Here is a 26,591-nt window from a genome sequence, read left to right on the forward strand (position 1 = left end):
TTTAAAAACTGCACTTATTACACAAAATAAACTTATCCCTTCTAATAGCACATTTATGAAGTTACCAGAGTATTAAGTTTATTCCTGTGTAAAGGGGTTTATTTTTGCTTCTCAAATATTTACAGCAGAATTAATCAATTTTCCGTGAATTGCATAACTCACAGGATACTTCAGACTTCAGAAAGTGTCGCGTCGGTATATAAACGGTAAATTTCGTGTTTGAGAGTTAATTTCGCTTTTTGCAGTTCATTTCGCATTATTTCGTGACAAAACATGATCACAAAATGCATCTCTCACGTTTCAAAAACGTGAAAAATTAACACTACAATGTGTTTTTTCACATTTCATTTTTTCGTCAAAAACGAAATATGCATGCCCCTATTCATTGTGTATGCAATTGCATGGTATGTTTCTAATATCTAATTATGTAATTTTTATCCACAGAATATGATGCGGATGAAATTCTCACTTATGAAGAAGTATCTCTCTATTACCCACGAGCAAATCATAAGCGACCAATTGTTCTTATTGGACCTCCAAACATAGGCCGGCATGAACTTCGACAAAGGCTCATGGAAGATTCAGATCGTTTCGCAGCTGCAATACCCCGTAAGTTATTTCTTTCTCTTTTTCTGTGCATTCATATTTTTTTCACGAGCTGAAATGTGCTTGGAAAACCTTTTTTTGTCCATAGTGAAATCAAAAGATGATATAAAAAATAGCATATGGGTAATTCCATGCCAGTTCACCAGTAGGGCCTCAGTCTTTAATTTTGATAAAATGTGCTGAAGTTATGTCAAAGGATTTGGACATATATGCATTTTTGTCAATTTTTTTGGTGAAGGATTTGATTTTGTATATTTTCCTTACAAGGGTATTTTCAAAGTGTCTTATCTCGGTGACCGAATAAGGTAGAAGAATACACCATGTCTCATGTGAAAGTACACAAGATTTACAATTAAAGGCAAGACTTGCTTTGAAGTTTGAATGATAATTGTTCAAATTACCCCATCATAGATTAGTGCTATTTAGACATTTGTGTGCAAACCTTTCTCTTTTGATGTGCAGAATTTGGCAAAGATAATTTTTTAAATAAGTGAGACAGGTGACAAGCCTGCCATCAGAAGGCGAGTTATAGTACACATGTATGATCACCGTGGACGTGATCATACATCTTTACGTGCTGTAAAGCTTAAGGGCATGAGAGAGGGTTTCTGCAAGGCACTCCTCTCTATGGCGACTGGGAGCACCTGTTGCCAACTTAGCTCTTTTGGAGCCAGATCTGGCTCTTTTGTACACTTGTTTGGCTTTGAACTGGGGCATCCACCCCCTACCCAACTATGGTGCCATCACTGGCTCTGGCCCACACAGATCAACTTTTGCCATAAATATACATTTTGCACGTGATTTTATTATATTCGCTGCATTGCTCCACCCCCTCTTAAGTTTTACCACCCCAGCTACTGTTTTGTACTGCCATGTTTGATGCTGTAACAACCGCCATGTTAGGCAAATTTCAGTCGTATATTGGCATTTATCTTATTCGTATACTTTCAAGTTAAGAACTTGTATTAAATTATTTACACTTAATTGTTTTCATAATTCATGCATATATTTGTTTTTATCTTGTTATTATATTATTCACATATTTTTGCAACATTTATTCAGATTTTATAGGCTAATAATTATCCTAAACAATATATGCAATGTTTTCATTACTTTTTTAAATCCAAGATGGCTAGGATTATTTCTATCTTTCACAAAGTTGTTGTTTAAGCACAAGTTAAATACATTTATTCTCAATATCGATTTTTGTCAACAATGTACAAGATCAAAGTAATTTAGTCTTCGTTATAACTCCATAAACTACATTTTTATTTAATCATTTTATGTGCAAGGGCAAATATGAATTACTTTATAAAATCAGTTTCGTTATTTGTTTTCCTAGTTTAATATTATAGTTTTTCTTGTATGTACGCATTGCTTGCATTGTAGAATTATTTTCCTGTAGTTTACGGTTATTACAAGCATAAGAAAACCATTTTTTGTTGTGATGTTTCAGGAGAACAGACGCTTCCTTCATCAGACATTTATTTTCATTTTGACTAAAGATACAGTTATAACAATGGTTAGCAATTTTTTAAACAAAAACAATCCGTTATATAATGGATGTTTGTCAATGTTACATTGTTGTAATATAGCAACTTAACTGTGAAAAGAAGCAGTCTGTTTTATATTTATGCCAGATAAAAAAAATTTGATCACATCACATCACTTTATTTTTATTTTTATGAATCCCAAATATCATCAGGTAATTCAAAGTCGTCATTGTTTTCACAAAGTCTCTTGATGTTTTCTGTTACATTAAATTTTAAAGATGGTGGCTTACTCCATTTGTGAAAAAGAAAACTCCATACTGGATCTATGTTACCATTTTCATTATTTAATTTATTCCAGTGTTCTTCTTCAATGAACGAAGCTTCCCAGACATTCAACTCTGTTTCCCGTCAATCTTTTTAAAACCCTTCTCTTTTTAATCAAATGCTTCTCTTCCATGATGTGAGCTTACAAACCTGTTCTTGGGTTCAGATTTATAATGTTCAAATCGTGTTCGTGCCATCTTATTGCCATTTTCCTTGCTGTTTGTCCTATATAATCCTTTGAACATGAACAACTTATATTATATGTTTATATAAAATAAATAATATAAGTATAAGGGAGCGTGTTTTCTCCTGAAACGTCACAACGAAAAACTGTTTTCTTAATATTATAATATTATAGAAAAATATTTCTCCCTCACTTTCAATAAAATAACATTTTCCTATTGGCTGTTTATGTTAGGAGTGGGGAATGACGTTTCGTGTATTTGGCGATATCAAAAGTTCCACGTTGGCATTCTCAATTGTTGCCAGCCACAATTAAGCTTACTATCGCTAATTAGCATTGATCTGTCATATAAATTATCAGTTTTTCTTGTGTTGTTTTTATGTTAGGAGTTGCTAGCATTGTAAGAAAAAATCTGTTAAGCGATGCCTCGTGCTTGAGGTTAAGCAGTTGAGGTCTTGCTGTTAATGGTGATTCTGTCGTGATAAATGAGTTACTCATAACTGCCTACAAGCAAGCAGGACCCAACACATTACATTTTTAACTTGTGCAAGAATGTATGCAACGTGCGCGATCCTTGATTAAAGTTTTTGGACTTTTTAATTTTACAATATTTGATTTTATTTGCGGCGACGTGTTGCAATTCGGTGGTTACCTTTCTGGATCCTGATCCCTGGGTGAGAACTCGTGCTTTCTACTGACTAGCCAGAGCAAGGATCAGTGTGTTGCTAATTCGTGGTTCCCTACCCTGGAGTTGCGATTGTGGTGACACTTTGCAACGCGACTTAATATTGTTATCCGGAAATACTTTATTTACGATTTCATACAACCATTGGTGGATTATTGAGATGAGCGATGCTTCTAGATCTTGATGGTGAAACCTAAGAATAAGTTGTCGTCATTTTAAAGTTAACGGTAATAGCAGCATCCCCCCAAATTAGGAAAATTAGGAAGGAAATCAGTCAAGAATGGTAAAGGACTTTGTAGTATTTTTATTTATTATTACACTCTTCGTGTGGTATTTTATATTTAAAGCACTGAAACTAAATAATATTAGATTTAATTGCAATGAATCTTCATAAGAGTCAGAAAATAATTTGCATTAGATATAGAATATAAGAGGTAAGTGGCTAAAAAATTAGGTTGAAACGTATAAACCACAGCACACCAGGAAGTCGTGGGTAGCGATGGTGACCACATATGGCATGAGGTTACTTTTTTTTTTTTTTTTTTTTTGGATGGATGTCGATAGTCAGATTATGTCGTGTGTTTCTCATAAGGCTTTTGTGTGTTGGTATTTTGATTGCCATAAATATACTACATAAAGAAACAGTTCAATCCAAACTAAAAACAGTGAAAGATATAGGATTGTTGCCTGTAAAATCTGACATTACGAGTTCTTTTTTTATATAGAAAAAAAAAGTTGAGGTTCTACTTTGAATACTTTGAAGGGATACTGATGCATGCCAATGCTGCAAAAATTTAAAGTAGTTAAAAATATTTGTGTGTAAATTAATTATTCCATTGAAACTATGCTGTACCAATCTACCAGTTTTGCTTGAAGATGTTCACAAGAGGTAATCAGAATAGTAATTAAATTTAATTTCAAAATTCAAATTTGCCACAGTGCACAGTTAACTGAAAATTATGCATTTTGCAGTATTTCCAGAAAATTTTGCATTTTGCATACCCCAAAGGATATCGAAACTCTAGAAAAAGTATCGGCTGGTACTGGTGACTACTTGAACTGATGCTTTTTGATACTGAAAACTGATACGTCAATATCAGCTCAGCCCAGATTTTATGTTTTTGAAACTATTGTCTAGATCCCAGCAAATAACAATAGGATAGTGACCTCCCTGATGGGATAGTGGTAAAGTTGTCACCTTATAATCAAGGAGTCCTTGGGTTCAATATGCAGTAGAGGAAGAACATAGTGGTTGAGATCCTATAAACTGTAGGTCCAGTCTTGGTTAACTTATCTGTGCATAAAAGTAGACTTAAACAAACAATAGGATAGATACCCACATACTATCATAAAAAGTTGTACAGGCTCAAAAATTATGCAAACTTTACATAAACATTTAAGATTTGTTAATAATATTTATTGCAAACACTAGAAAATTTAAACTTAAAGAGTCTGTGATCTGAGCAAGTTACAAACAAAAATGTTTTCATGATGGATGTGATAAACATGGTTTAGCTATTATGTATGTGAAGTTTCATGTTTCCGCGTTGTACAATTGGATAGCTTTTGCAGATTTTATTTTTTTATGTCCGCTCCAGATGCTGTACCCTTAGTGAATGAAGGCAGAAATTAATCGGGGAAAAAACTATCCAGTTGTGCAACGCGGAAACATGAAACTTCACGTAAAAATGTTTTGTTAACATTTAGTCAAGAATTGTACTTTCATACCTATGTAAATAATATCCATAAAAAGGTATAAAAGGTACAATGAAAAACATTTTCTGTATACACAACATTCGAATAAAATTGCATCTTGAAATGAGGACAATGAGCTTGTATAAATTGTAAAAAAAATACTTCTTTTTTTGTGAATACAGGGTGGCTCAATAAGTCACTTAACACCCTCAGTACAAGGCCACTGCAGCATGGAATTTGAAATTGGCGATGACCAGCGTCACACTGTAAATTGTTCGCGACAACCATTCATAATGCACAGCTCTTCATGGATGTATCCGATTAAAATAATGTGCAATGGCATGCGAACGTCTCTCCATAGACGTCACTTTGATCTCGATGCATTACCGAAGCGCTAAACAAATTTTAAGTCATTTTTCTAACACCTCGAAAAGGAGCAAATTGGTACAAGAATTCAGTCATAACTTTTTACTGGTTAAAGATACGTCGAAAAAACCTTCACCATTGCATTTCTCGTGAAATTCTAGCCCATTTTGATATGTCGCACGACCCCCTTCCCATTTAAAATTCTGAAGTTGAATTCAAGATGGCGGACATCAAGATGGCCCCCTTGGCCAGATAACGATTGGTTATCGCCAATTTCAAATTCCATGCTGCAGTGGCCTTCTACTGAGGGTGTTAAGTGACTTATTGAGCCACCCTGTACATTACTACATATCATTATTGCTGCTGTTGTTTTTAGACTAAGTTAGTCTAAGCCTGTGTGTATTTAATGACTGAAAATACTTCCACAAAAAATTAAATTTATTTGATTATGTGTGTGTGTAGGTGTTCATAACCTAATATTTGTCTATTATCTTTGTCTACAGACACTAGCAGGCCTAGGAAAGATGGAGAAGTAGATGGCCAAGACTATCATTTCATTTCTCGTGCTCAGTTTGAAGCAGACATTTTATCTCGGAAGTTTGTGGAGCATGGTGAATATGAAAAAGCTTATTATGGTACAAGTTTAGATGCAATTCGGACTGTAGTGAATTCTGGTAAAATATGTGTTCTTAACCTCCATCCACAGTCTCTGAAAATATTGAGGAACTCTGATTTAAAACCATATGTAGTGTTTGTAGCACCTCCATCGTTAGAAAAGTTGCGGCAGAAGAAATTAAGGAATGCGGAAACATTTAAGGTGAGAAATTGTTCTTTATTGTTAAGATAATTTTGCTATCAATGTAGTTTTTTTTTTTTAACTTATGGTAATTTAACTGTTAAAACAAAGATCACATTTATGTTTCTTTATGTTGTAAATATCTTCATAGTTTTGCAATGTTTCAATGCCCTACATACTGTAAATCAGTACAGGTAAATCATAGGAATAAAGTACCAGACAAATAAAACATGATTCATGGTATAGGTGCATCTTTGTAGCAGCAGAATGACTTTTCATTTTGATTGTTACCTAAGCTTTTTCAGTCTCATTTTGGGATGTAAGGGTTGACTCTTCCACGTAATACACCCAAATGTAACCTCACTTCCACATATTACACCCTAGACTACATTTTGCAGAGTAGCGAGGCTCTAGCATCTGGACCTAAGACCAGTTAATCCTCTATAGGGGTGTGTGTGGGTGTGTTGTCCTGTGTTTTGACCCTGTGTGTGCTGAGTGCATATTTACAGCCTCAGCTTTTAACCCAGGTAAGAATATTTTAGTCCTCCAACATTAAAGTTATGTTATATTAGTTATATTTTATTTATGGTAAGGGGCTGGACCCCGCATAATGTGACAGGTGCAAATTAGCCTAAGTGCTGACGCACCCACAATTTCAAATTCAATGAATCAATCGGTCTCATTTCACCAAAAAGTCAAGCAGCAACAGACCATTTCAACACTGCCATACGAAGCTCACGTTTTGACATGCATGGATTGTGTAAACACAGAACAGTTAGTGAATTTTCACACCCATGTGGTAACAATAACACAACATTATTACACAAATGTGGTGGGGCACAGCAAGTAGAATATTGAATTAATTGTGTTGATTTAGTTTATACAAAGTTATATTTCTTCCACTTTTGGTTAATTGCGACGATGGGGATGAATGATGACGAGATGAAATGGATGAAGGGACAATCACAAATGCGTATAGGCAACACGAGCCACAAAGAGGATTATACTGCCTGCGAGTCCAGGCAACAAAGCTTCGTTGGCCTGCAACATTGAAAGTACCAGGGTGTACTACATGGAAGTGAGGTTATCCTTTAGTTCCCTTCAGTGAACTTTTTCATCCCAAGTAGAATATTGAATAAAATATTTTACATTGTTGTGGCAACATTATGCAGTGGAACCCCGATTTTACGTTCCTCGGTTTTACATTTTCCCGTATTATACATTCAATATTCACGGTCCCGATAGAGCAAAATGATATAAAATTTTCCTAGATTTTACATTTTCCCGCATTTTAAGTTTTTTTTCAGCTTGGTCCCCTGAAAAACGTAAAATTGAGGTACCACTGTAGATCTTAAAACGAAATTGATTTATGAGTAAGAGTTGGGCTCCAACAACAAGACCTCTAGTTCTGAGACAGGCATCATGAACCTCATGAAGCGCTGGAATAAATACCTGAACTGGGGAGGAGACTATGTTGAGAAGTAGTGTATGAAGTATCCTTTCACATGAGCCAGTTTGTATTCATCTAATAAATACCTACTGGAATTTACAGGCTTTGTATTGTTTGTTTCCGATCATCCCTTGTATAATTCATATTCATATTCTTTATTTCCGTTGACCTATGTCCATAGGTATGGAAATCGTCATATAACAATACATACAGTAATAAAATATTAATACAATTTTAGACAAGGATTACAGTAATGATTTTAAGAACTACTACATGAAGAAAAACCAAATACACTAATAAAATATTAATACAATTATAGACAAGAATTACAGCAATGATTTGAAAAACTTCTGCATGAAGGAAATCTAAATAGAGGAAGAATACACTATTGGAGTGAAATTACATACAATATTTAAGGCCAGCACAATAATAAGCAAAGTTTTTTTTTTTTTTAGTGTAAAAATAAGATGTAAAAGTAACTATGTGACTTATACAACATGGAAGAATGCAATATATATATACAGATCATTTAGGCACAATAATAGCATATAGTGAATACTTCATACATGATAATATAAATAGTATAATTCCATTTTCTGTACAACCGAACCCTCTTTGTTGGCAATTTATGTAATTTAATATTTACAAATTTAGAAATTCATTTATTGAATAAAAACAATGTCGTAATAAGAATTTTGTTAATTCCCTCTTAAATTGGGTAGTTGATTCCATTGTTTTCATGTGATCAGGTAATTTATTATACAGGTGGATACCCACGAATTTAGGACCTTTTTCAAGGAGAGTGGTATTATGAGTTTGTATAACCAGATTGTGATTTTTTCTTGTGTTGTATTTTTGTACTTCCTTGATACGTTTGGAGAAACTAGACATATCTTGTTTTACATAGCACAGTAAATGTAATATATATAGGCAAGGTAATGGTAGAATGCCAAGATCCCTGAAAATTTTCCTACATGGTTCATTTATTCTCTTTCCTGCCATAATTCGTACTACTCTCTTCTGCAAAATAAAAATTTTTGCACTGTTTCTAGCATTCCCCCAAAATACAATTCCATATGTTAGTTGTGACTGGAAAAGACTGAAATATGTTATTCTTATTGTCTCCCTATTTATTATGGTTCTTAGGGTTCGTATACCATATATGGTTTTGCTTAATTTCCCTGCTAGGTGCTCTATATGTATGTCCCAGTTGAGATTTTCCTGTATCCAAATACCCAGGAATTTTATGGAATTTGTATATTTGACGTGTTCATTTTCTATTTTTATTACTGGTTCTTCATTGTTCTTATTTCTTGAATGATGGAATTTTATTGCTAAAGTTTTGTTTTTATTTATCGTCAACTTATTTGTGGGAAACCATTTGCAGAGTTCGTTTGAGGTGTTTTTTATATTTGAATTTAGAATTTGTTCATTTTTGCCAGTTATCACAATGCTCGTGTCATCTGCATATAAGGTAGTTTTAACTGAGGGTAAGTTTGAAGGCAGGTCATTTATGTATATGGTAAATAGTACTGGCCCTAGAATAGAGCCTTGCGGAACACCACATGTCACTTCTTCTAGCCTAGAGATATGGGAAGATGCATTGGTATTTGTCCCTTCTACATGTAAGATCTCTACAGCTTGACTGCGATTTTGCAGGTAAGATCTAAACCAGGTGTTTACTATACCCCTTATTCCATAGTGATTTAATTTTTTCAGAAGTTGGTCATGCGATACTGTGTCGAAAGCTTTTGATAAATCAAGAAAAAGACCTACACACTGTTCCCTATTGTCCAGGAGTTGTCTGACATGTTCGACGTATTCAAATATTGCTGTAGTTGTTGATTTGCCTTTACGGAAACCATGTTGTGATTTAGATATTATGTTGTTTTTATTTAAGAAAGTTGTAATTTGTATATTCATTGCAATTTCCATGATTTTTGAGAAGGGTGAAAGCAGAGCTATGGGCCTGTAATTATCTACACTACGCTTATCCCCTTTTTAATGCACAGGTTTGATTTTTGCTTGTTTTAGTTTATCTGGGAACACACCAGTAACAAAGGATAGGTTCACTAGATAACATAGTGGGTGTAGGATATGGGTGTGACATTTCTTTATAATTGAGGATGGAATTTCATCCAAGCCAGTTGACCATTTGCTCTTCATTTTTAAGATGATGTCTGTCAGTTCCTCAACAGAGACTGGGCGTAGAAACATTGATGCACTATGTGTATTCATTTTAACCTTACCAGAGTTTTGATTGGTTTTGACTTTATCCTTATTTACATTGATTAGGTATTTATTAAAAAAGTTTGCCACTACCAAAGGATCACTTACATTTGTGTCATTTTGATAAAGTGTGATGTTTTCTAGTTTTTTGCAATTTCCCTGCAGTTCTTTTTTTATTATGCTCCACATTGCTTTGGATTTATTTGAAGAGTCTGAAATTAGTTTCCCATTATGCCCTTTCTTTGCAGCTTGTAACACACGTTTATATGTTGACTTGTATTTCTTGAAGTATTCTTCAAAATCAATTGTTACAGCTGTGCTTTTCCTAGCCCTGTTTAGGAATCTCATTCTATCACTAGCTATCTTTATTCCTTTTGTGATCCAAGGTTTCTCTTTCTGTGTTACCCCTTTAACTTCCTTCTTTGGGAAGGCTACATCAAAATAGTAAGAAAATATGCAATGAAATTTGTCGAAAGCATCATTTACTGTGCTACACTCATATATATGTTTCCAATCTTCATTGCTGAGTAAGTGATTGAAGTAAGTTGTATTTTCATCATTAAAAACTCTTTTGGTGGTATAATCATTTATTTGTTTAACATTGCTATTGCTTTGTGAAAATGGTGTTGAAAGTGAGAAAGACTGTGCAAAGTGATCTGAAAATCCAGTGTCAAAAACCTCTACTGTGCATTGGTCGACTAGTGTGTTCAATAGAATTTGGTCCAGAGCACTTTTTGTATTTTTTGTTACTCTGGTAGGTACTTTAACCATTGCTTCTAGGTTGAACATGTTAAGAAGCATGTTTAATTCATGATTTACATTCTTTTTTAGAAAATCAACATTTAGATCACCTATCACTGCTACCTTTTTGTTGGACTGTTGAAAGTGATTTAGAATAACTTCCATGTTACTGACAAATATATTCAAATCACTATCTGGCGTTCTGTATACACATATGATTATATATTTTAGTTCTGGTAATTCGATAATGCATGATTCAAAATGTTTTTCAATGTTGAGGTGAGCAAACTTTTTGCATTCCTCTACTGCGATATCAATTTTACTATATATGCATGCACCACCTCTCCTGAATTTACTTCTTGAAAAGTTTGAAGTTAAAATGAAGTTTGGAAAATTTACACAACATATTTCATCATGTTTCAGCCAATGCTCAGTGAAACAGATAATGTTTTTATCTGCTAACTTATCAGCTAGGAGTGTTTCTACCATTAGTTTCTTTTCGGTGTTTAGTCCTTGGATGTTTTGATGGAATATATTCAGAGATATTGATCCTCTACCATTTCTTGCCGAATTACAGTTTCTCTTAAGATTCCTCGTACGCATTATTTTCTTATCTACATTTGAATTTACAACTTGAAGGTTTTGGTGAGAATTATTTAAGGTTTCTGACTTCCTATAACTTACCATAGTATCCATATAGCCCACTGATCCAATTACATTCCCCATAAAAAATTACTGTCATGCATTAACGGTACTTTCCTTTCCCTTGTAGATTTCCGACGGGTATCTTCAATACTTCTATTTGCACTTTCACTAGTCAAACTTTCCTTTGATTCACTATCATCTTGATTGTTTTTAGCATTTTGCTTGATGTGGTTACCACTATTTACTATTTCCTGATTTACTTCTGTGATATCTTGAAGTAAGGGTTGTGCCAAGGGTAAATTCTTATTCTTCTCAGTAGGATTTGGAGCCGGAAGAACTATGGCATTTTTTCCGTTTTGGGGGGGAGGTGTACTGTTTACCAATAGGGAGAGTTCGTCACACAGCAAATCTTTCCCTCTTCTGTTTAAGTGTTGGCCGTGGGTGGTATGACCATCTCTTCCGATTTCATTTGCACTTAACATTTGCACTTTTGGGAAAACTTTGCAAACTTTGGAAAATTTGGAGTTTGCCTTGTTTACTTCCACATTTACACATGATGATTGCATTAGGTCGTATCGTAGTGGGATGGTACTAACAATAACGTTTGTGTTTTTTACTGTTTCAAGGCAAGTTTTGAGGGCTACAATTGCTGATTTTGTATCGTTCCTTGCTACATCATTAGATCCACCCATTACGATGACGAAGTCGTCGCTTCCATAGTCCTTGCACTTGAAAGCCACTGAATTAACTACCTCACTTAATGGTGCCCCGGGTTTGGTAAATCCAGTTACGTCATAGTCCGCATGTCTCTCTGTTACTCTCGTCGCAATGCCCCGACTATGGCTATCCCCCAAGATCAAAATCTTCCCTTTGCGCCCTTTGTTTTTTACAGCGTTATCGTCTTGGTTCTTCATGTATGGGCGATTTTTTGTCTTATTAATAACCCTCTTTTTACTGTCACTATTCGCACAATTTCCCGCATTTCTCCCAGTTGAGCAGTCAAGCCTTGTTGCCATGGGGCTAACTTCTTCACTGTTTAGCACCTCGAATCGATTATGGTGTATAAATTTGTATCGTGCATTTTGATTTTGTCCATTTGTGTTGGAACTTGAATTTATCACAGATTTCTTATTTACGTTGCGATTTACAACCTCCGACCACATGTTTGAGTTTTTCACAACATTTAGTCCTCTTTTCTTGTTCAATAGTTCTAGTTTGTCCGCTTCAAGAACCTTAATGATTTCATTCTTGGATGAGAGCTCGAGATACAGTCTTTCTATCTCTCGTTTAGTTCTGTCGCACTCACAACAAACCGGCATTTTGTGACTTTTCACTTACTTTACCTATTTTCCGAGCAAATACAGTTGTCTTGTAGCTTTCGCAATGTCTGGGCACTTACGAACAGCTTCTTTACAGTCTTTTACCTTTTAGTTAACGATTTTTCCAGGAGCTCTTCTACATGCACTACTATGACCGGCGGCCTTTTTTTTTTTTTTTTAAAAGTTATACATTTTGTACACATGAGCAAGTAACATGAGTGCTTTTCCTAATCAGAATATTTTTTTAATGCAGGAAGAAGAGCTCAAGGATATAATAGAAAAGGCGAGAGAGATGGAAGATAAATATGGCCACTACTTTGATATGATTATCATCAACAACGATACAGAAAGAGCGTACCAACAACTACTTAATGATATCAACATATTGGAGCGAGAACCTCAGTGGGTTCCAGTGGCATGGATTAAATAGTTGTGGTAAGTTTAAAAAATGTCATTTTTACTTGTGTATGTGTAGGGGAAAAATTGTAAGAGAGGTTGAGCTGACACCACTTTGAACAGATGCTTGAAAATTGTAACACTTCAAAACAGTTGTTCAGAGTATTTATAAATGTTAAGTTTTCCATTAGAACTGTACCATATCAATCAGTCACTGTTGATTTAAAATATTCATAATTTCACATAAGTAATCAGAAAATTCATTTCTCTCTACAGTGGTGTTGCAAAAATAATGCAAATTATACATTTTGCTAATTTCCAGACTCCAGAAAGTATCAAGCAGGTGTAGGCTATTAAATTTCAACTGATAGGGATACCACTGCTATCAGCTCAGCACTAATTGTAAGTTGCTTATAGAGTAAGGGGATTGTGTGTTTTGAAATGGAGGTTTATACATAAATTTGTGTATCAATTAGGGTGGCCATTATATTTTGACCCAAACATCCAAATAATGTCAGCCCCCCCCCCCATCCTTTCTGAAAAATCTGTTAGAGATAATTATAAAATTATTGTTATTAATGTATGGGTCACATAAATGATACATCATAAACAATAAGTGAAATATGATTTGCTGTTGTCAAAAGGTATTAATTATTATAATCTCGGTGTGACTTACATAGTGTTTTTGGTCCCTTCTGATCAACTTTCGACGTTAGTCCTATTCTGAAGTTGAGGAAGTATTTATCAGAAGAACCAATCTTCTTGAGAACAACTTTATTCTTCACCAACCGTTCATAAAATTCCCCACATATCTTGACGCACAATGTAAGATTTTCTTTTCAGTTTGTCAAGATGCAGGAATTTAAATTATTTTCATAATTGGGAAAAGAGAGACGCAGTAGTATACAAATACTGAGAAACTAGTACTCACTACACGTGTACACGTGGAATTACACGTGCGCTTCTTGGCCAAGCCTAATCATTGCTCTACAAATATCGGAACACACACAAAGCATTAGAACTGTCTTTTCGAGCATTCTCGACGAGAATGGAACATTTTGATCCTGACGTGATTCAAACAGTAGAGCCATTTTGCCACGGTGTATCCATGACACTAGTTTAAAAATTCCATCAACATTTTTTTAAGCATGAAATGTCTGAAATCTAGCTAACTCCTAGACTTTTGTGAAACAGGACAAATAGTAACGGGACTGTCCCAATCAGAACGGGATGTATGGTCACCCTAGTATCAATTAAAATATGGATGGAGCTTAGGCTGATCTTACTATACGAGGGTGGTTCAGCATGCTCCGCCCCTGACATAGAAGGAACCCTCGTAGGAAAACCAAATCACTGTCACTTTTCAACATAGTCCCCTGCAACATTAACACACTTTTCCAATCGGCCTTCCAGTGCTTCAATATCAGCAGAAAAAAATTCTTTTGGTTGGTCCTGCAACCAAGCATTCACAACATCCATAACCTTGGAATCACTGGCAAAATGTTTTCCACAAAGGTGTTTCTTCATGTTCGGGAACAGGTGGAAGTCACTGGGGGCCAGATCTGGAGAAAAGGGGCATGAGGGACAATTTCAAACCCTGCTGCATGAATTGCAGCCACCGCAACTTGGGAGGTGTGGGCGGGAGCATTGTCACAATGGAACACACCACGGGCAAACATTCCGCGGCATTTCTCCTTGATGGCAGTACGTAATTCTTCAATTAGGGTTGCAAAATAAACACCTGTGATTGTCTTTCCCTGTTGGAGATAATCTATCAAAAGGATTCCTTCTGCATCCCAGAACACAGATGCCATCACTCTGCCCTTTGATGGTTGAACCTTGAATTTCTTTGGGGGTGTTTCCATTGCATGCTTTGGCGTTTACTTTCGGGATCGAAGTGGTGAACCCATGTTTCATCGATTGTAACAAATCTCTTCAGAAACTTTGGCTTGTCAGCCTTTATTGTCCGCAACAGGTTCTGACTTGTCACACGACGTGTCCTCTTTTGGTTGACCGTCAGCATTCTCAGGACCCAATGTGCAGAGATTTTTTCCATTAACAAATGATGATGAAAAATTGAATGCACACTGCCAGTTGAGATGCCACATATGTGTGCTATATGGCGGACAGTCACTCGCCGGTCTGCCAAAATCATGTCATGCACTTTTGTAATCATTTCTGCTGTGGTCACCGTTGCAGATGAGCCACCACCATGCTCATCTTCACAGGTCTGCCGACCACATTTAAATTCACGGCACCATCTCTTCACTGGATCATATGAGTTGCTAGAGTCTCCAAGAGTTCCCACCATATCTGCATGGATGTCTTGCGGTGTTAGATTTTTCTTGAGTAAATATTTTATCACTGCTCGGACCTCAGATTTTTCCATTGTATCACATGTGGCTACATTTCTTACTGATCATCAACGTGTAACAAAGAGAGAAATTGTTGTAAATTCTTGAAACTTTGTGGATATTAGTCTAAAGAATGAACAATGTTACATATAAAATTACAGGTCTCTACTATCAATGGAAATGGGTCAGGGGCGGAGCATGCTGAACCACCCTCGTAGATCCACCAAGCTTTCTGAAACCTCAGAAAATATGCAAAGTACAGGCTTCTCCGTAACTTAGGCTAGCAACACTAGCGCCATTGCATCGACGCCAGGGTTTCAAATGTCTTGATGGATCTATAGGGTAGTTCAAGGTTGGCTGGGACTTTTATTTCTAGATAAAAAATTAGTCCTACAAGCACCAAACTAGGCCAGTTTTTCAAAGTATTCCTCCTGGTCATCCAGGCACTGCTGCCATCATTGTGGCAGTTCCCTGAACTCTGTCATAGAAGGAAGTTAACTGCTGCCATAGCCACTGCAGGACCTTTTTTTTTTTTTTTTTTTTTGTTAGTGTTTATTATTTACTCCCTCTGTCCCATAATTATAGTCCGGTATGCCAAAACGGTAACTTTTTATTTATGTTCTTTTGGATACTTGATCGGCCAATTTGTACTGATCCTTGAGTAATAACGTTGTATGACTCATTCCCGTGTTTCATTTTCTTCTTCTGGATACACCAATGTCACAGTTTGAATATCGGACAAGTATTATGGGACAACAAACAAAAGTGTACCGGACAATAATTATGGGACAGAGGGAGGAGTATTTTCAATGTTTTTCCTCTCATGTGCTCTTCAAGGAGCTCAAATAAATCTGAGAATCACTGAGGGCTAAGTCTGGACTATTAAGGACATGGAACAAAACCTCCCAAAAATGACATTTTCAGACAATATTCCTGGTCTTGCAAATGGCATTATGTTAGGCAACCTTCATTGATGTGCAGTAATACTAGACATTAATTCTGATATTTTCTCCAAAAAAGTCACATAAGTAACACCTTATATGTCCAAATTGGACAAATAGCTCTATGAAGTTCATTCGTTACCAACTATCGTTCTTCGCCAAACTGTTGACAACATTCGTACATTTTGCCTGTGACATCATTTGTTTTCCATACTGTGCTTGCTATATTTTCAAAATTGCAGCTGGATTAGCCTTCTCTTTCACAAGGAATTTGATTATACATTGCTGTGCCACTGCCGCCATTTTTGCTAACACTACAGTGTATGCACCAACTACATCGGAGCCAACATGCAATACTTATGAGGATGCAGTATATTCTCAAGCTGTTTTCCAGCTATTCACCACTTTTTTTGTGCACAAATGTCCCAGTAAACAGAAGTGATTACGTGCTCTTTTTTTATGGATTCTTTATCACTGGAACTCGGGTGCAATCCCACTAGAGCATTGTTTCTCAAACTGTGGGGCACGACCCACTGCTGGGTCCCGAGATGGCATTAGGTGGGTCATGAAGTCGAGCTAAAAATTTATTTACTGTGTTTTAAAAATCTATTACATTTAAATTACGATGATATATCATTTTAATAATTTAAATTCAACCCGTTATGTACATAATCTAAACTCTACATTTCTGTTATTCGCTTTCTACAATTGCTCTTTACTGGCATATCTCAGATGTTTAAGTTAAGGGAATCGGGTATCTGTCATTTTTGTTTTGGTTGCAGCAATGAGACTAGCAATGCATGTTGTCTTAAGGTGTTGCTTGATATTTCTGACTGTCATTCGGATGAGGCATTAATGTTGCTCATGCTGTTCTCCACCTCATATTTGTGTGAAAAGAGATTTTCATCTCTGATTCAAGTCAAAAGCAAGTAGAGAAATAGACTTGACACGCACTCATATTTATGACTTGATTTAACCACCATTGAACCCCTACCCCAGCTTTGCTGAAAGGCAGCCCCAACATCACACGAGTTCAGTCCTGGAAAAATAAATAAATAAATAAATATATATATATAAATAAATAAATAAATTCAATTTCAGCATGTGTGTTTAGTTAGATGTTAGTTAGACTTGGGTAAATTTGTCTTTCAAATTACATATTTACTTGTTTAGAATGAAGTACGTGTTATTTGTTTAAGCAAACATAAAAGAGAGCTTCTTAAAGAACTCTATGTTAGCAAAAAAATTTGATTATGAACTGTGTGCAAAAGTAATTCTGCCGGCACCCATGGTTATGGGTCCCATGAAGTGTAATATCCTTCAAGGTGGGTGCCGGACTGAAAAAAGTTGAGAACTACTGCTCAAGAGGCATACTTGATTCAGATCCCATTTTATAACTTAAGTGAACAGATTCATTTCAATGAAATTTGCAGGGTTGCATGTTAATTTGCAGTTAAAATCTATTTTACAGTAGAATCTCAAATTTTGTTTCCCCCATTTTTTAAATTTTTGAATCTTGGTTCTGCATAAAATTTCCAGTGTATTGTGATATAATAACTAGCAAGTTAAAATTAAAGGCTTTGTGACCTGGACAATATGCATTCTGCACATACATAAAATTTTAACACATTTCAAAAAGTTCAATATGTTCTCAGTTTGTGGCAGTTGCAATAACCAGTTTCTTATCGTGAAATTTCCATCAATTCAAGTTTTATTTTTGCATTGATATCCTTTATTTTGTTGCATTCCATTATCAACTTTGGCACTTACCTCTTGGATAGTATTTTCCTGCTTGTTGTTCCATCATGATCAGGTGAGATTTGGTAATCTATTACCCAATACTCATATACTTGGTGTTTTAAGTTCAACAGTGACATACATACATAAAAATGGACTTTGTGGATTTGCAAAATGTTTGGAAGAACACATGGCAAGAACTTGAATACTGATTGGTTACTGCATGTGCAACAAATAGAGTGCATGTTGAATTGCTTTGAAGCATTCAAAAAGTTTTGTGCTTATCCCCAAAATGAAACCTGTTTCAGTTGCTCTGTGTATTGGTGTGCAAGTTATACATTTTGTTCACTATTGAGAGTACTTTGAATATCCAGACTTCCATGCAGAAGATATGGCTTCGATTCTCAGGGTGGGAGATTTCAGGTGTTAGTTTTTGCAAGAATATACCTACCTCTATTGGAGCTATGAGATCACCTAGCCTCTAATCAATTAGTACCTCAGGCAACCAGAGCATGGTGCTGATCGTATCACTCCCAGTATAGCAGAAATTGAGAATGTGTTGTGGCTCTACCTCTACACTCCTATGCACCTTCATGGCATCGGGCAATGCACAGGGGAGATTTTCCCCCCTATTGTTTAGATTTGCTGCAAATCACATGACTTAACTTACCTAAGATGTGCCTTTTTATCCCCAGATACAAGAAGTGAAGCGGAGTTTTGCCATCACATTATCTAGAGACAGCAGCTGTGAAAAGCAAATATGTAAATTTTTGTTACATAAAGATTTTTTTGCGTGCGAACTAGGTTCGGTTCTTCACTTCCGTAAGAAAAACAATTCTAAATTTTGTTGGACATGGAATTTTGAACCAAAAGAATGCATATTGGAGTGAGTGTGCATACATCAAGACATCAAGAATCTTCTTCCATCTCCCTCTCATGCTGGCCACGTTCATCCAACACGCAGAGGATTTTTTTGAGTGTGCAACTTCGGTGGACTTCAGTGACAAAATTATGCAAATGGGGCTTGTGAACATAAAGTGACTTTAATATTTTTGTTCATGTTTAGTAAATGTTATTACAATCTTACACTTATTATTGAATCATAAATAAACTTTCATGTTGACCTTTTGTTACATTTTGAGAGAGAGAGAGAGAGAGAGAGGTACTTGAAAAAGCTTTTAAAGTGTGCCATCTGGTAATGCTTGTAGAGTACATGCGTCTTCCTTTCATTTTTATAAATGATTTTTCTTTAAGGAGAAAACCTTCTGTGAAGACTTTGTGAAGGATAGAAATTGGTTCCATCTAAAAATCCATAATTGAACTATAAAAAAATGTACAAAAGTACCTTTGCGAGTTTTACATATCATCACACTATCTTTACCAATCAAAATATGTGCAGAGAGCATAAAACGAAACAGGGAAAGCACAGTTACCATGCTTTTCATAAGATGTAATGTACATCGGTGCCGAGATATGTAAATTTTTATCTTTGTTTTGACATCCAAACACAAACACCATAATTCAAAGACAATGGATGAATTAAAGAAAGAAAATATGTCTGTTGTAATCAAAATTAGCCATTTCTTACAAACCAGTAACATCAAGCATTGTGTAGAAGTCATTGTTAATGTGTTTCAAATCTGACTCCTAATGTGAAAGCTGTGTGTTTTTTACTATTTTATTTTAATATAACAATTCCAGGTAGATTATTTCTACCTTCATCACATGGTTTCTTTTTGTATACAGTTATATTGTTACAGGTACAAGTAGTGACACATTTTTATATTTTCCCCATTGCAATATGCATTGGGTTTTCCTCCAATCAACTTCTGAAACATCAATTAAGTGGAATAGTTATCAAAATGGTACAAAAATATTCATTAGGTTTTGAAAACCTGATTTTACTACTGTATGCATTCATATTTTATTTTGCATTATAAAACATTATTCTCCTTATATTTTTTAAATTAAAAAAATTGATCATGAATTATTGTATTAGATTTTGGAAATTTATTACACGATATAAGTTCATATTTACAAGTCAAAACAGAGTGTTAATTTGTGTAGAAAATAATAACTTTTATTTAAAAAGTGAGAACTCTTTTTGCTGTGTGTTGCAAGCCATTAGAAAGAGTATTAAACGTGCAATATAGTAATTTGTAAGGATCAAGATGACTGCATGAAGGTGTTTTTTACTGGTATGCTGATGAGGTCAAAACATTATACAAAGAAAATAACTTTTTACATTTCTTTTGATATAACAATGTCTAGTTTCCATTACCATGAGAAACAATATGAAAAATTTTTATAAAATAATTTTTGGGAAATAGAAAAAAATGAATATCAGTTCTGTATCATGCAAACTGTTATTTTGTGTCAGTTTTAAAAATTCCATTCTAGGTACAAAGCAATGCCCAGCTTTGCATTAGGTAGAACATTAATAACTTTTAATACCATCTTTTTCGTGGCAGTTTCTGAACGTTATATATGACTAGTGAATTTATAGGACAGCAATAGTTTTTGTTGACTATTTCACATTTCAATTTTATTAATTCTATCATTTGAATAGAAGTCACTGTGTGTGTGTGTGTGCGTGTGTGTGAAGATTCAGTTCAAAGAAGATTCAAATGAAAGAATAGAACCTTACCCCAAGAACTGTCGTGCAGTACAGACCAAGCTTTCAAAGCTCTGACATTGTTTTACAAAGTATATTAGAAATTGTGTACAGTTATTTTTATTAATAGCTTTCACAGATATATTGTTGTTATTAATTAATACAAGGGTGTCTTCATGAAATAAATCCTGCTCAAGAATAGTAATGAAGCTTGTACAAGAATCATGTATTTTGAACTATGTACATAGTCACTGTTTATATAAAATACAAGTGTACCATTAAGAGATCCTCTCTGTGTACTAAAATTGTATATTTCTGTTGTGTATTATTAGTAAATGGTACAGATTTAATAGTTGATTTTTTTTCCGCTAAATAAATTCAAGCATACCTTTTTAAAGGGAAAAAAATATTAATTGAAAGAGAAGGGGAAGGCATGCTCAAAAAAAGAACATTGCTTTAATTTGAAGTTATTATGTTTCTGCAGCAACGTACACCAGCCTCATAATAATTCACATAAATTACTGTGACTGGTGTGAAAGTGTATGTGTGAAATAGAGAATTGAGACCGACATTCATTTTTTATGGGAGAGGTTGTGAGCTGGAATGCACCGGACTCCACTCTGGCAAATCAGTTTGGTGTCGGAACTCAGTTCGTAATAACCACATTGGACATCCATTTTATTTTATTTTATACACTATATACACTTTGTTACATTAATTCTTGTAACCAATATATGAAGAGGAAAAGAGAAAGTTCTTGCATTAAATCTGTGGGCGGTCTGAAAATTTAGAAAAAAAATTATATATTTTGGTAATCGTTTAGGATAAAAGAGAACATAATTTTCTGAAATGACACACATGATAGATCTTGTGTTTATATATTACTTTGCATGCAATAATAATAATAAACACCATTGTTATTTTTATGAGAACGTTAGTTCTCATAAAATTTTCGTTAGCAGTAGTAGCAGCAGCAGCAGCATCCTGCATTGTGGCTGTGCCCCCTAAGGCACCAGGCTTTGGGCTCCAGCTATGGGACGTGTGGAGATTAAGAGTCTCCTGGGGGAAGCATAATAACTAGGACTTGGAAGTTTATGACAAGTTATCTTTTTTTCTGAGGCTTAAACAATGCTAAACCAGATATCAGTCCATGTCCTTTCAGTTAGAACCAGAAAACATTATTTATATTTAGCATTTTTTTGGCTTATTTTTTTAGTAATATTTGCAGTTTTTATTGCATTTTCCTGCATTTTTGAGCTTTTTTTCTCCTCCATTGTAGTTTCATGAACTTTAAATGCATTTGCTAGCATAACTTATACGTACATTTAATTTTCCTGCCATGGTCCTTTTAGCAAGTTCGCCATTAACCCTAAAACACTACAGTGTTCCAATATTACAGTGTAACTACCGCTACGTAAATTTTACGTACATGAAGGAATCTATTTTTAAAACAACCGCTACATCATGAAAACAAATTTCTATTCATTGTGAACATTATTTTGTTTATTTTCCTTATATTGTAAACATAGAATATTTTAAGAGAAGGTCTTGCTTGACAAGCCCGTTCGTACATTAAGAATGAAGGCGAGAAGTTCGAACAATGAAAAGTAAACAATAATAATATTCATAACGCTGTAAATATGGAAATGTAATGTAATTTTAAAGTCTTACAAGAAAATAGTGCATGCTTCTAAACTTTTGTTTTCAAAATCTAAGTATCCAAATCAAATTTACAAATGTCAAAATTACGTGAAAGATATTTCTCATTTTACACAGCTACGTAAAATTGACGTACAGTGCACAACATAACAAACGAAATCAAGACGATCCGCGCTTGCACCCTCCTTACCACAATGCTGCCTTATGTCTGACAGACAATTTGAGGCACTGCTAGGCAGAGGGGTGAGTGGGTACAAGGTGGGAGGTAGGGGAGGGATTTGAGCGCAAAGCATACTTAAGGTAGTGTTCCACAAATTGGCTTCCCACAGGAGCAGTACGTAGTTGTCATCCTCCTTTTCTTGTAGTTGCAGAAACTGCAATACTTTCCATTCCCTTGTGACGTGGCTGCTACTGTACTTGTCTCTTCCTTCCCCAGTACCTTCAAAATTGACTTAACTCCTGTGACAGTCCTGGATTTATTAGCCAGATGTTGGTCAAGTTCTCATGGAGGTGAAGCATGAACTGAATTCTTAAGAATGGGCTCTTTTCTGAGTTGCCCTGATTGTTGTAGAAGTTGCGAGTGTGAATAATGTATTCATTGATCGCTGCGATGTTGATCATATTCTAGAAAAAGGAGATATTATAGAAAAATTCATGCAAATCTTACGTGAATACAAATGGCGTTATTACTACATGCACGTCAAAATTAGGTGCACGATTTTTCTTCTGTTACTATCGCTACATATTATTGACGTACAGAGTCCCACATAACGCACAAACTAAAGGCGTTCACTGCTTCCAGCCTCCTTACCACAGTGCTGCCACATGCCTGACAGAATGCCCGAGGAATACCATAGGCGGAGGGGTAGGTGTGTGCGATGTGGGAGGTAAGGAAGGGAATTGAATGCGAAGCATACGCAAATTTTACATACGGTAGCGTTCTACGGTTAATCGAAAATACTGTCAATGGAAAAGAACAATATTATTTTAACTGAAATGTTTGGTAATGCATTAAATGATTTATTGTGGTAAATTTATTATTCCTCGAGCAAACTTAAAATACTTTTTGTGAAGCCTACTTTGAGGTTTCCTTGGTGGCCTCTATTATTGCTTTAATCTGTGGTTTTAGTCATAATATTTTTTTAAGAATATAATCTGATGTACGCGAAATACCGTATTTTAAGATGCTGGGACACTACGGTAGTGGAGGGTCCACTTTGAAAGAATATCAATGACTCGTACAGAAAAACCTTGCGGAGTAATTTATGTAACCTTCAAGTAAAAATAAAGAAAACTACATTAGCAATTAATTGCTTTTATTGCTTTGCTTCAGTAGTTTAAACCACCAAACAACTGGTTTTATCGAATTATTCAACTACTGTCGAGTAATTTATGAAAAAAATAGTTTTCATTTTCAAAGCCAATTTTTTTTTAGGTCATTTTTAAAGAATGTTAAGGTCATTCTATGGGTCATATTTTGACATTTTTGAGGTCATCAAATTTCGAGCCCTACTAGTAACTTTTCTCCTGAGATTTCGGCCTGTGTATGGGACTGGTGGCCACCCATAATCATGAGGAAATTGGGGAGCTACGAATGAGTAACGTAACCCAGTCACGGAAACAACAACTGGACGAATCATGTCACCCCGTAACTGGTTGGATAATCTCTCACCTCAGCAGGTGGGAGCGAGGCTGGCAGTCTGTACGTAGGCCTTGGCCCTCGCAGGCTGTTGCGCTACTGGTTCTTAGTAGTAGTAGTAGCAGCAGCAGTAGTTGTGTATATTTACTTGTGTTCTGCGTTCCGACTATTGACCATTGTAAGCACTGGTTGAGACTCCCATTTATGCTCCCTTCCTGATACCCATGCTATTATGAATTAGTCATTTCGGGCCTCCCCGATGGCGCAGTGGTAGCGTCTTCGCCTTGTAATCAAGGGGTCCCGGGTTCGATACCCGGTGGAGGCACAAGTGGTTTGGATCCCACTTTAAACTGTAGGTCCAGTCCCAATTAGCCTTACTGTGCATAAAGTGGACTTAAACACCAAATCAATCAATCAATCAATCAATTAGTCATTTCATACACTGTCCACTGCTCATAATTTTGTTTGCAATTATAGTCGGAAAACAAACTTTCGAGTAGTGAACTGTAAGTAGTTTATCCACAATTCTTACCTCTCTCTCAATATCTTTAACTCTCTTGTCAGTTGTACATTTTCCTACTAACACCTTGTAGCTATATACCGGATGATTCAGAAATAATTGAGGGGTTACACAAATTTATTGCAAGTAAAGTATTGAACTTAATGAAACCAGTCCAGAACGAACAGTTTTTTTTGTTTTTTTACATCTACAAATGTTCAATGTTTGCACCACGGGTGACACTGTACACATCAACACGATAGGCTAGTTCTTGTCCCACACGCATCACCATGGGCCAGTCGATAGTGTCTTATCGCTGCGATGATACACTCACTTAGGTCTGCAATATCATGCAGCATCATTGGGATAAATACCAGGGTTTCGGAGCGGAGCGGATCAACGCTCCGACTGTTGCCCATGCTCCGGAGCGAGGAGCGAGATTCTAAGAAATGGTTCGCTTCGCTCCGGAGCGGAGCGATGTCTTAGCCCGCTCCGCTCCGGAGCGGAGCAGCGGGAATCGGAAAATTTCTCGCTCCGCTCCGGAGCGAGGAGCGAAGTTTTAGAAAATGGTTCACTCCGCTCCGGATCGGAGCACTACCTTGACACGCTCCGCTCCCGATCGGAGCAGAGGAAGTTGGAAAATTTCTCGCTCCGCTCCGGAGCGAGGAGCGAAATTTTAGGAAACTGTTCACTCCGCTCTGGAGCGGAGCGATGCCTTGTGACGCTCCGCTCCGGAGCGAGGAGCGATATTCTAAGAACTTGCCCACTCCGCTCCGGAGCGCTCCGACGTTGGATAATACGAGTGTATACAGAAAACTAACGATCAAAGGTTCCGAGTACATTAGTAATTTTGTTTGTGGAATTTGTACGGCATTTGAAAATCGCCCGTTATTGTAGTTATAAAACTGATTATTACTAAAGCTAACGCCACGGAAACAGTCCAGAAAATATTACGTCACTCACCTACAGTGTTGCCAATAAGCAAGGAATAATCCTTACACAATACACCAGGGAAGGCACATTCAACCACATACGTACAGTCAGAACACTGCCGGTGTTCATGCAAAACACTCGCTGGTGCATGATTGCCATATCTTAATTTCTTTTACGCTGGTTATGTATGATACTTTGAATGTAGGGAAAGGGAAAAGTTTAAAGTAATTGGAAATTCAGGTTGCTAATTTTAACTTTTCGATTTTTGAATGTATGAAGTTGAAAATCAGAATCATGCTTATTAATGTTACCGTCGGCCAATAAGGAAACGTTTTAATTTGAAATAGCTACAGAGTTTTCATATCTAACTTTTTAAAAATCCTGACACTAGAAAGTTGAAAACCGGCTTAACCAAAAATGTAAGTTGACACATTTGGTTTACTTTTATGAAGGTATAAAATCGAAAATCGGAATGCTGTTTTTATACAGCCGAACCGGGGAATTTAAATAGTATGAAATACAGGGTTGTCATATCGATTCTTTTTCCCAATTTTAAAGGCAGGAAGTTGAAATAGGTATTTAATGGTTACATACGAATACTACTGCAAAAATTACAAAATGTCTGATTGCCATATCTAACATTTCAAGTTTGTAAGCAGTAACCTGGAAATAGGCATGGTGGTTATAAGAAAATTGCAAAAATTTTGGAAAACGACGAATGGAATGTTGCTATATTTAACTTTCTGAGTCTAGAAAGCCAGAAAACGTATACGTATAAAATTAATATTTTTTGTATTGAGTACGTTGTACACAGCAAACTGAAAGCAAGTTTTCAGTAATGAACAATGTGTAGTCAGCAGATAAGTCGAAACAAGATGTATAAACCTTAATAACCGTGATAAACACAAAATGTAATATTATCTACTTGGATAGGGTCATGTCCTGAATTTTATGGTTTCATTTTGAAAAACAGGGCTGCGAGCAATACATGCCTTCCTCACTGATGGCATTTTATTTTATTTTTGTTACTTAGCTTTGAATTTTGGCTAATCGCGACGATGATAATGAGAGAATTGATAAATGTGTACTGAAAAAAAAGTAGCGCGCTGTATCCTGACAACATAGTGGTAACAACGTCGCCTTGTAATGAAGGGGCACTGGGATCGATACCCGGTGGAGGGACATAGTGGCTCGAATCCCACATTAGGTAGGATTTAAACTGTAGGTCTATTCTCGATAGCGTATTGTTGAATCTTAAATCCACCAAATGTCCATAACACAAGGCA

The 26,591-nt window shown here is 35.8% G+C and overlaps 1 protein-coding gene across 2 annotated transcripts in view; it reads left to right on the forward strand.

Annotated features, from left to right (window-relative positions):
• sdt (MAGUK p55 family member stardust) overlaps positions 1 to 20,919 on the forward strand; it is a 225,424-nt gene extending 204,505 nt beyond the window's left edge. For both annotated transcript variants that reach the window (XM_083111502.1, XM_083111501.1), the window contains exons 11-14: positions 445 to 609; positions 5,857 to 6,170; positions 12,787 to 12,968; positions 18,657 to 20,919. In XM_083111502.1, the coding sequence (XP_082967628.1) occupies positions 445 to 609; positions 5,857 to 6,170; positions 12,787 to 12,963 (656 nt within the window). In that variant the 3' untranslated portion in view covers positions 12,964 to 12,968; positions 18,657 to 20,919. The remainder of the gene's footprint in view (positions 1 to 444; positions 610 to 5,856; positions 6,171 to 12,786; positions 12,969 to 18,656) is intronic.
• Positions 20,920 to 26,591: the final 5,672 nt, after the last annotated feature.

Source organism: Lepisma saccharinum, chromosome 25 (genome assembly GCF_977018435.1).
Source record: "Lepisma saccharinum chromosome 25, izLepSacc3.1, whole genome shotgun sequence".
Classification (NCBI taxonomy): Eukaryota; Metazoa; Arthropoda; class Insecta; order Zygentoma; family Lepismatidae; genus Lepisma; species Lepisma saccharinum.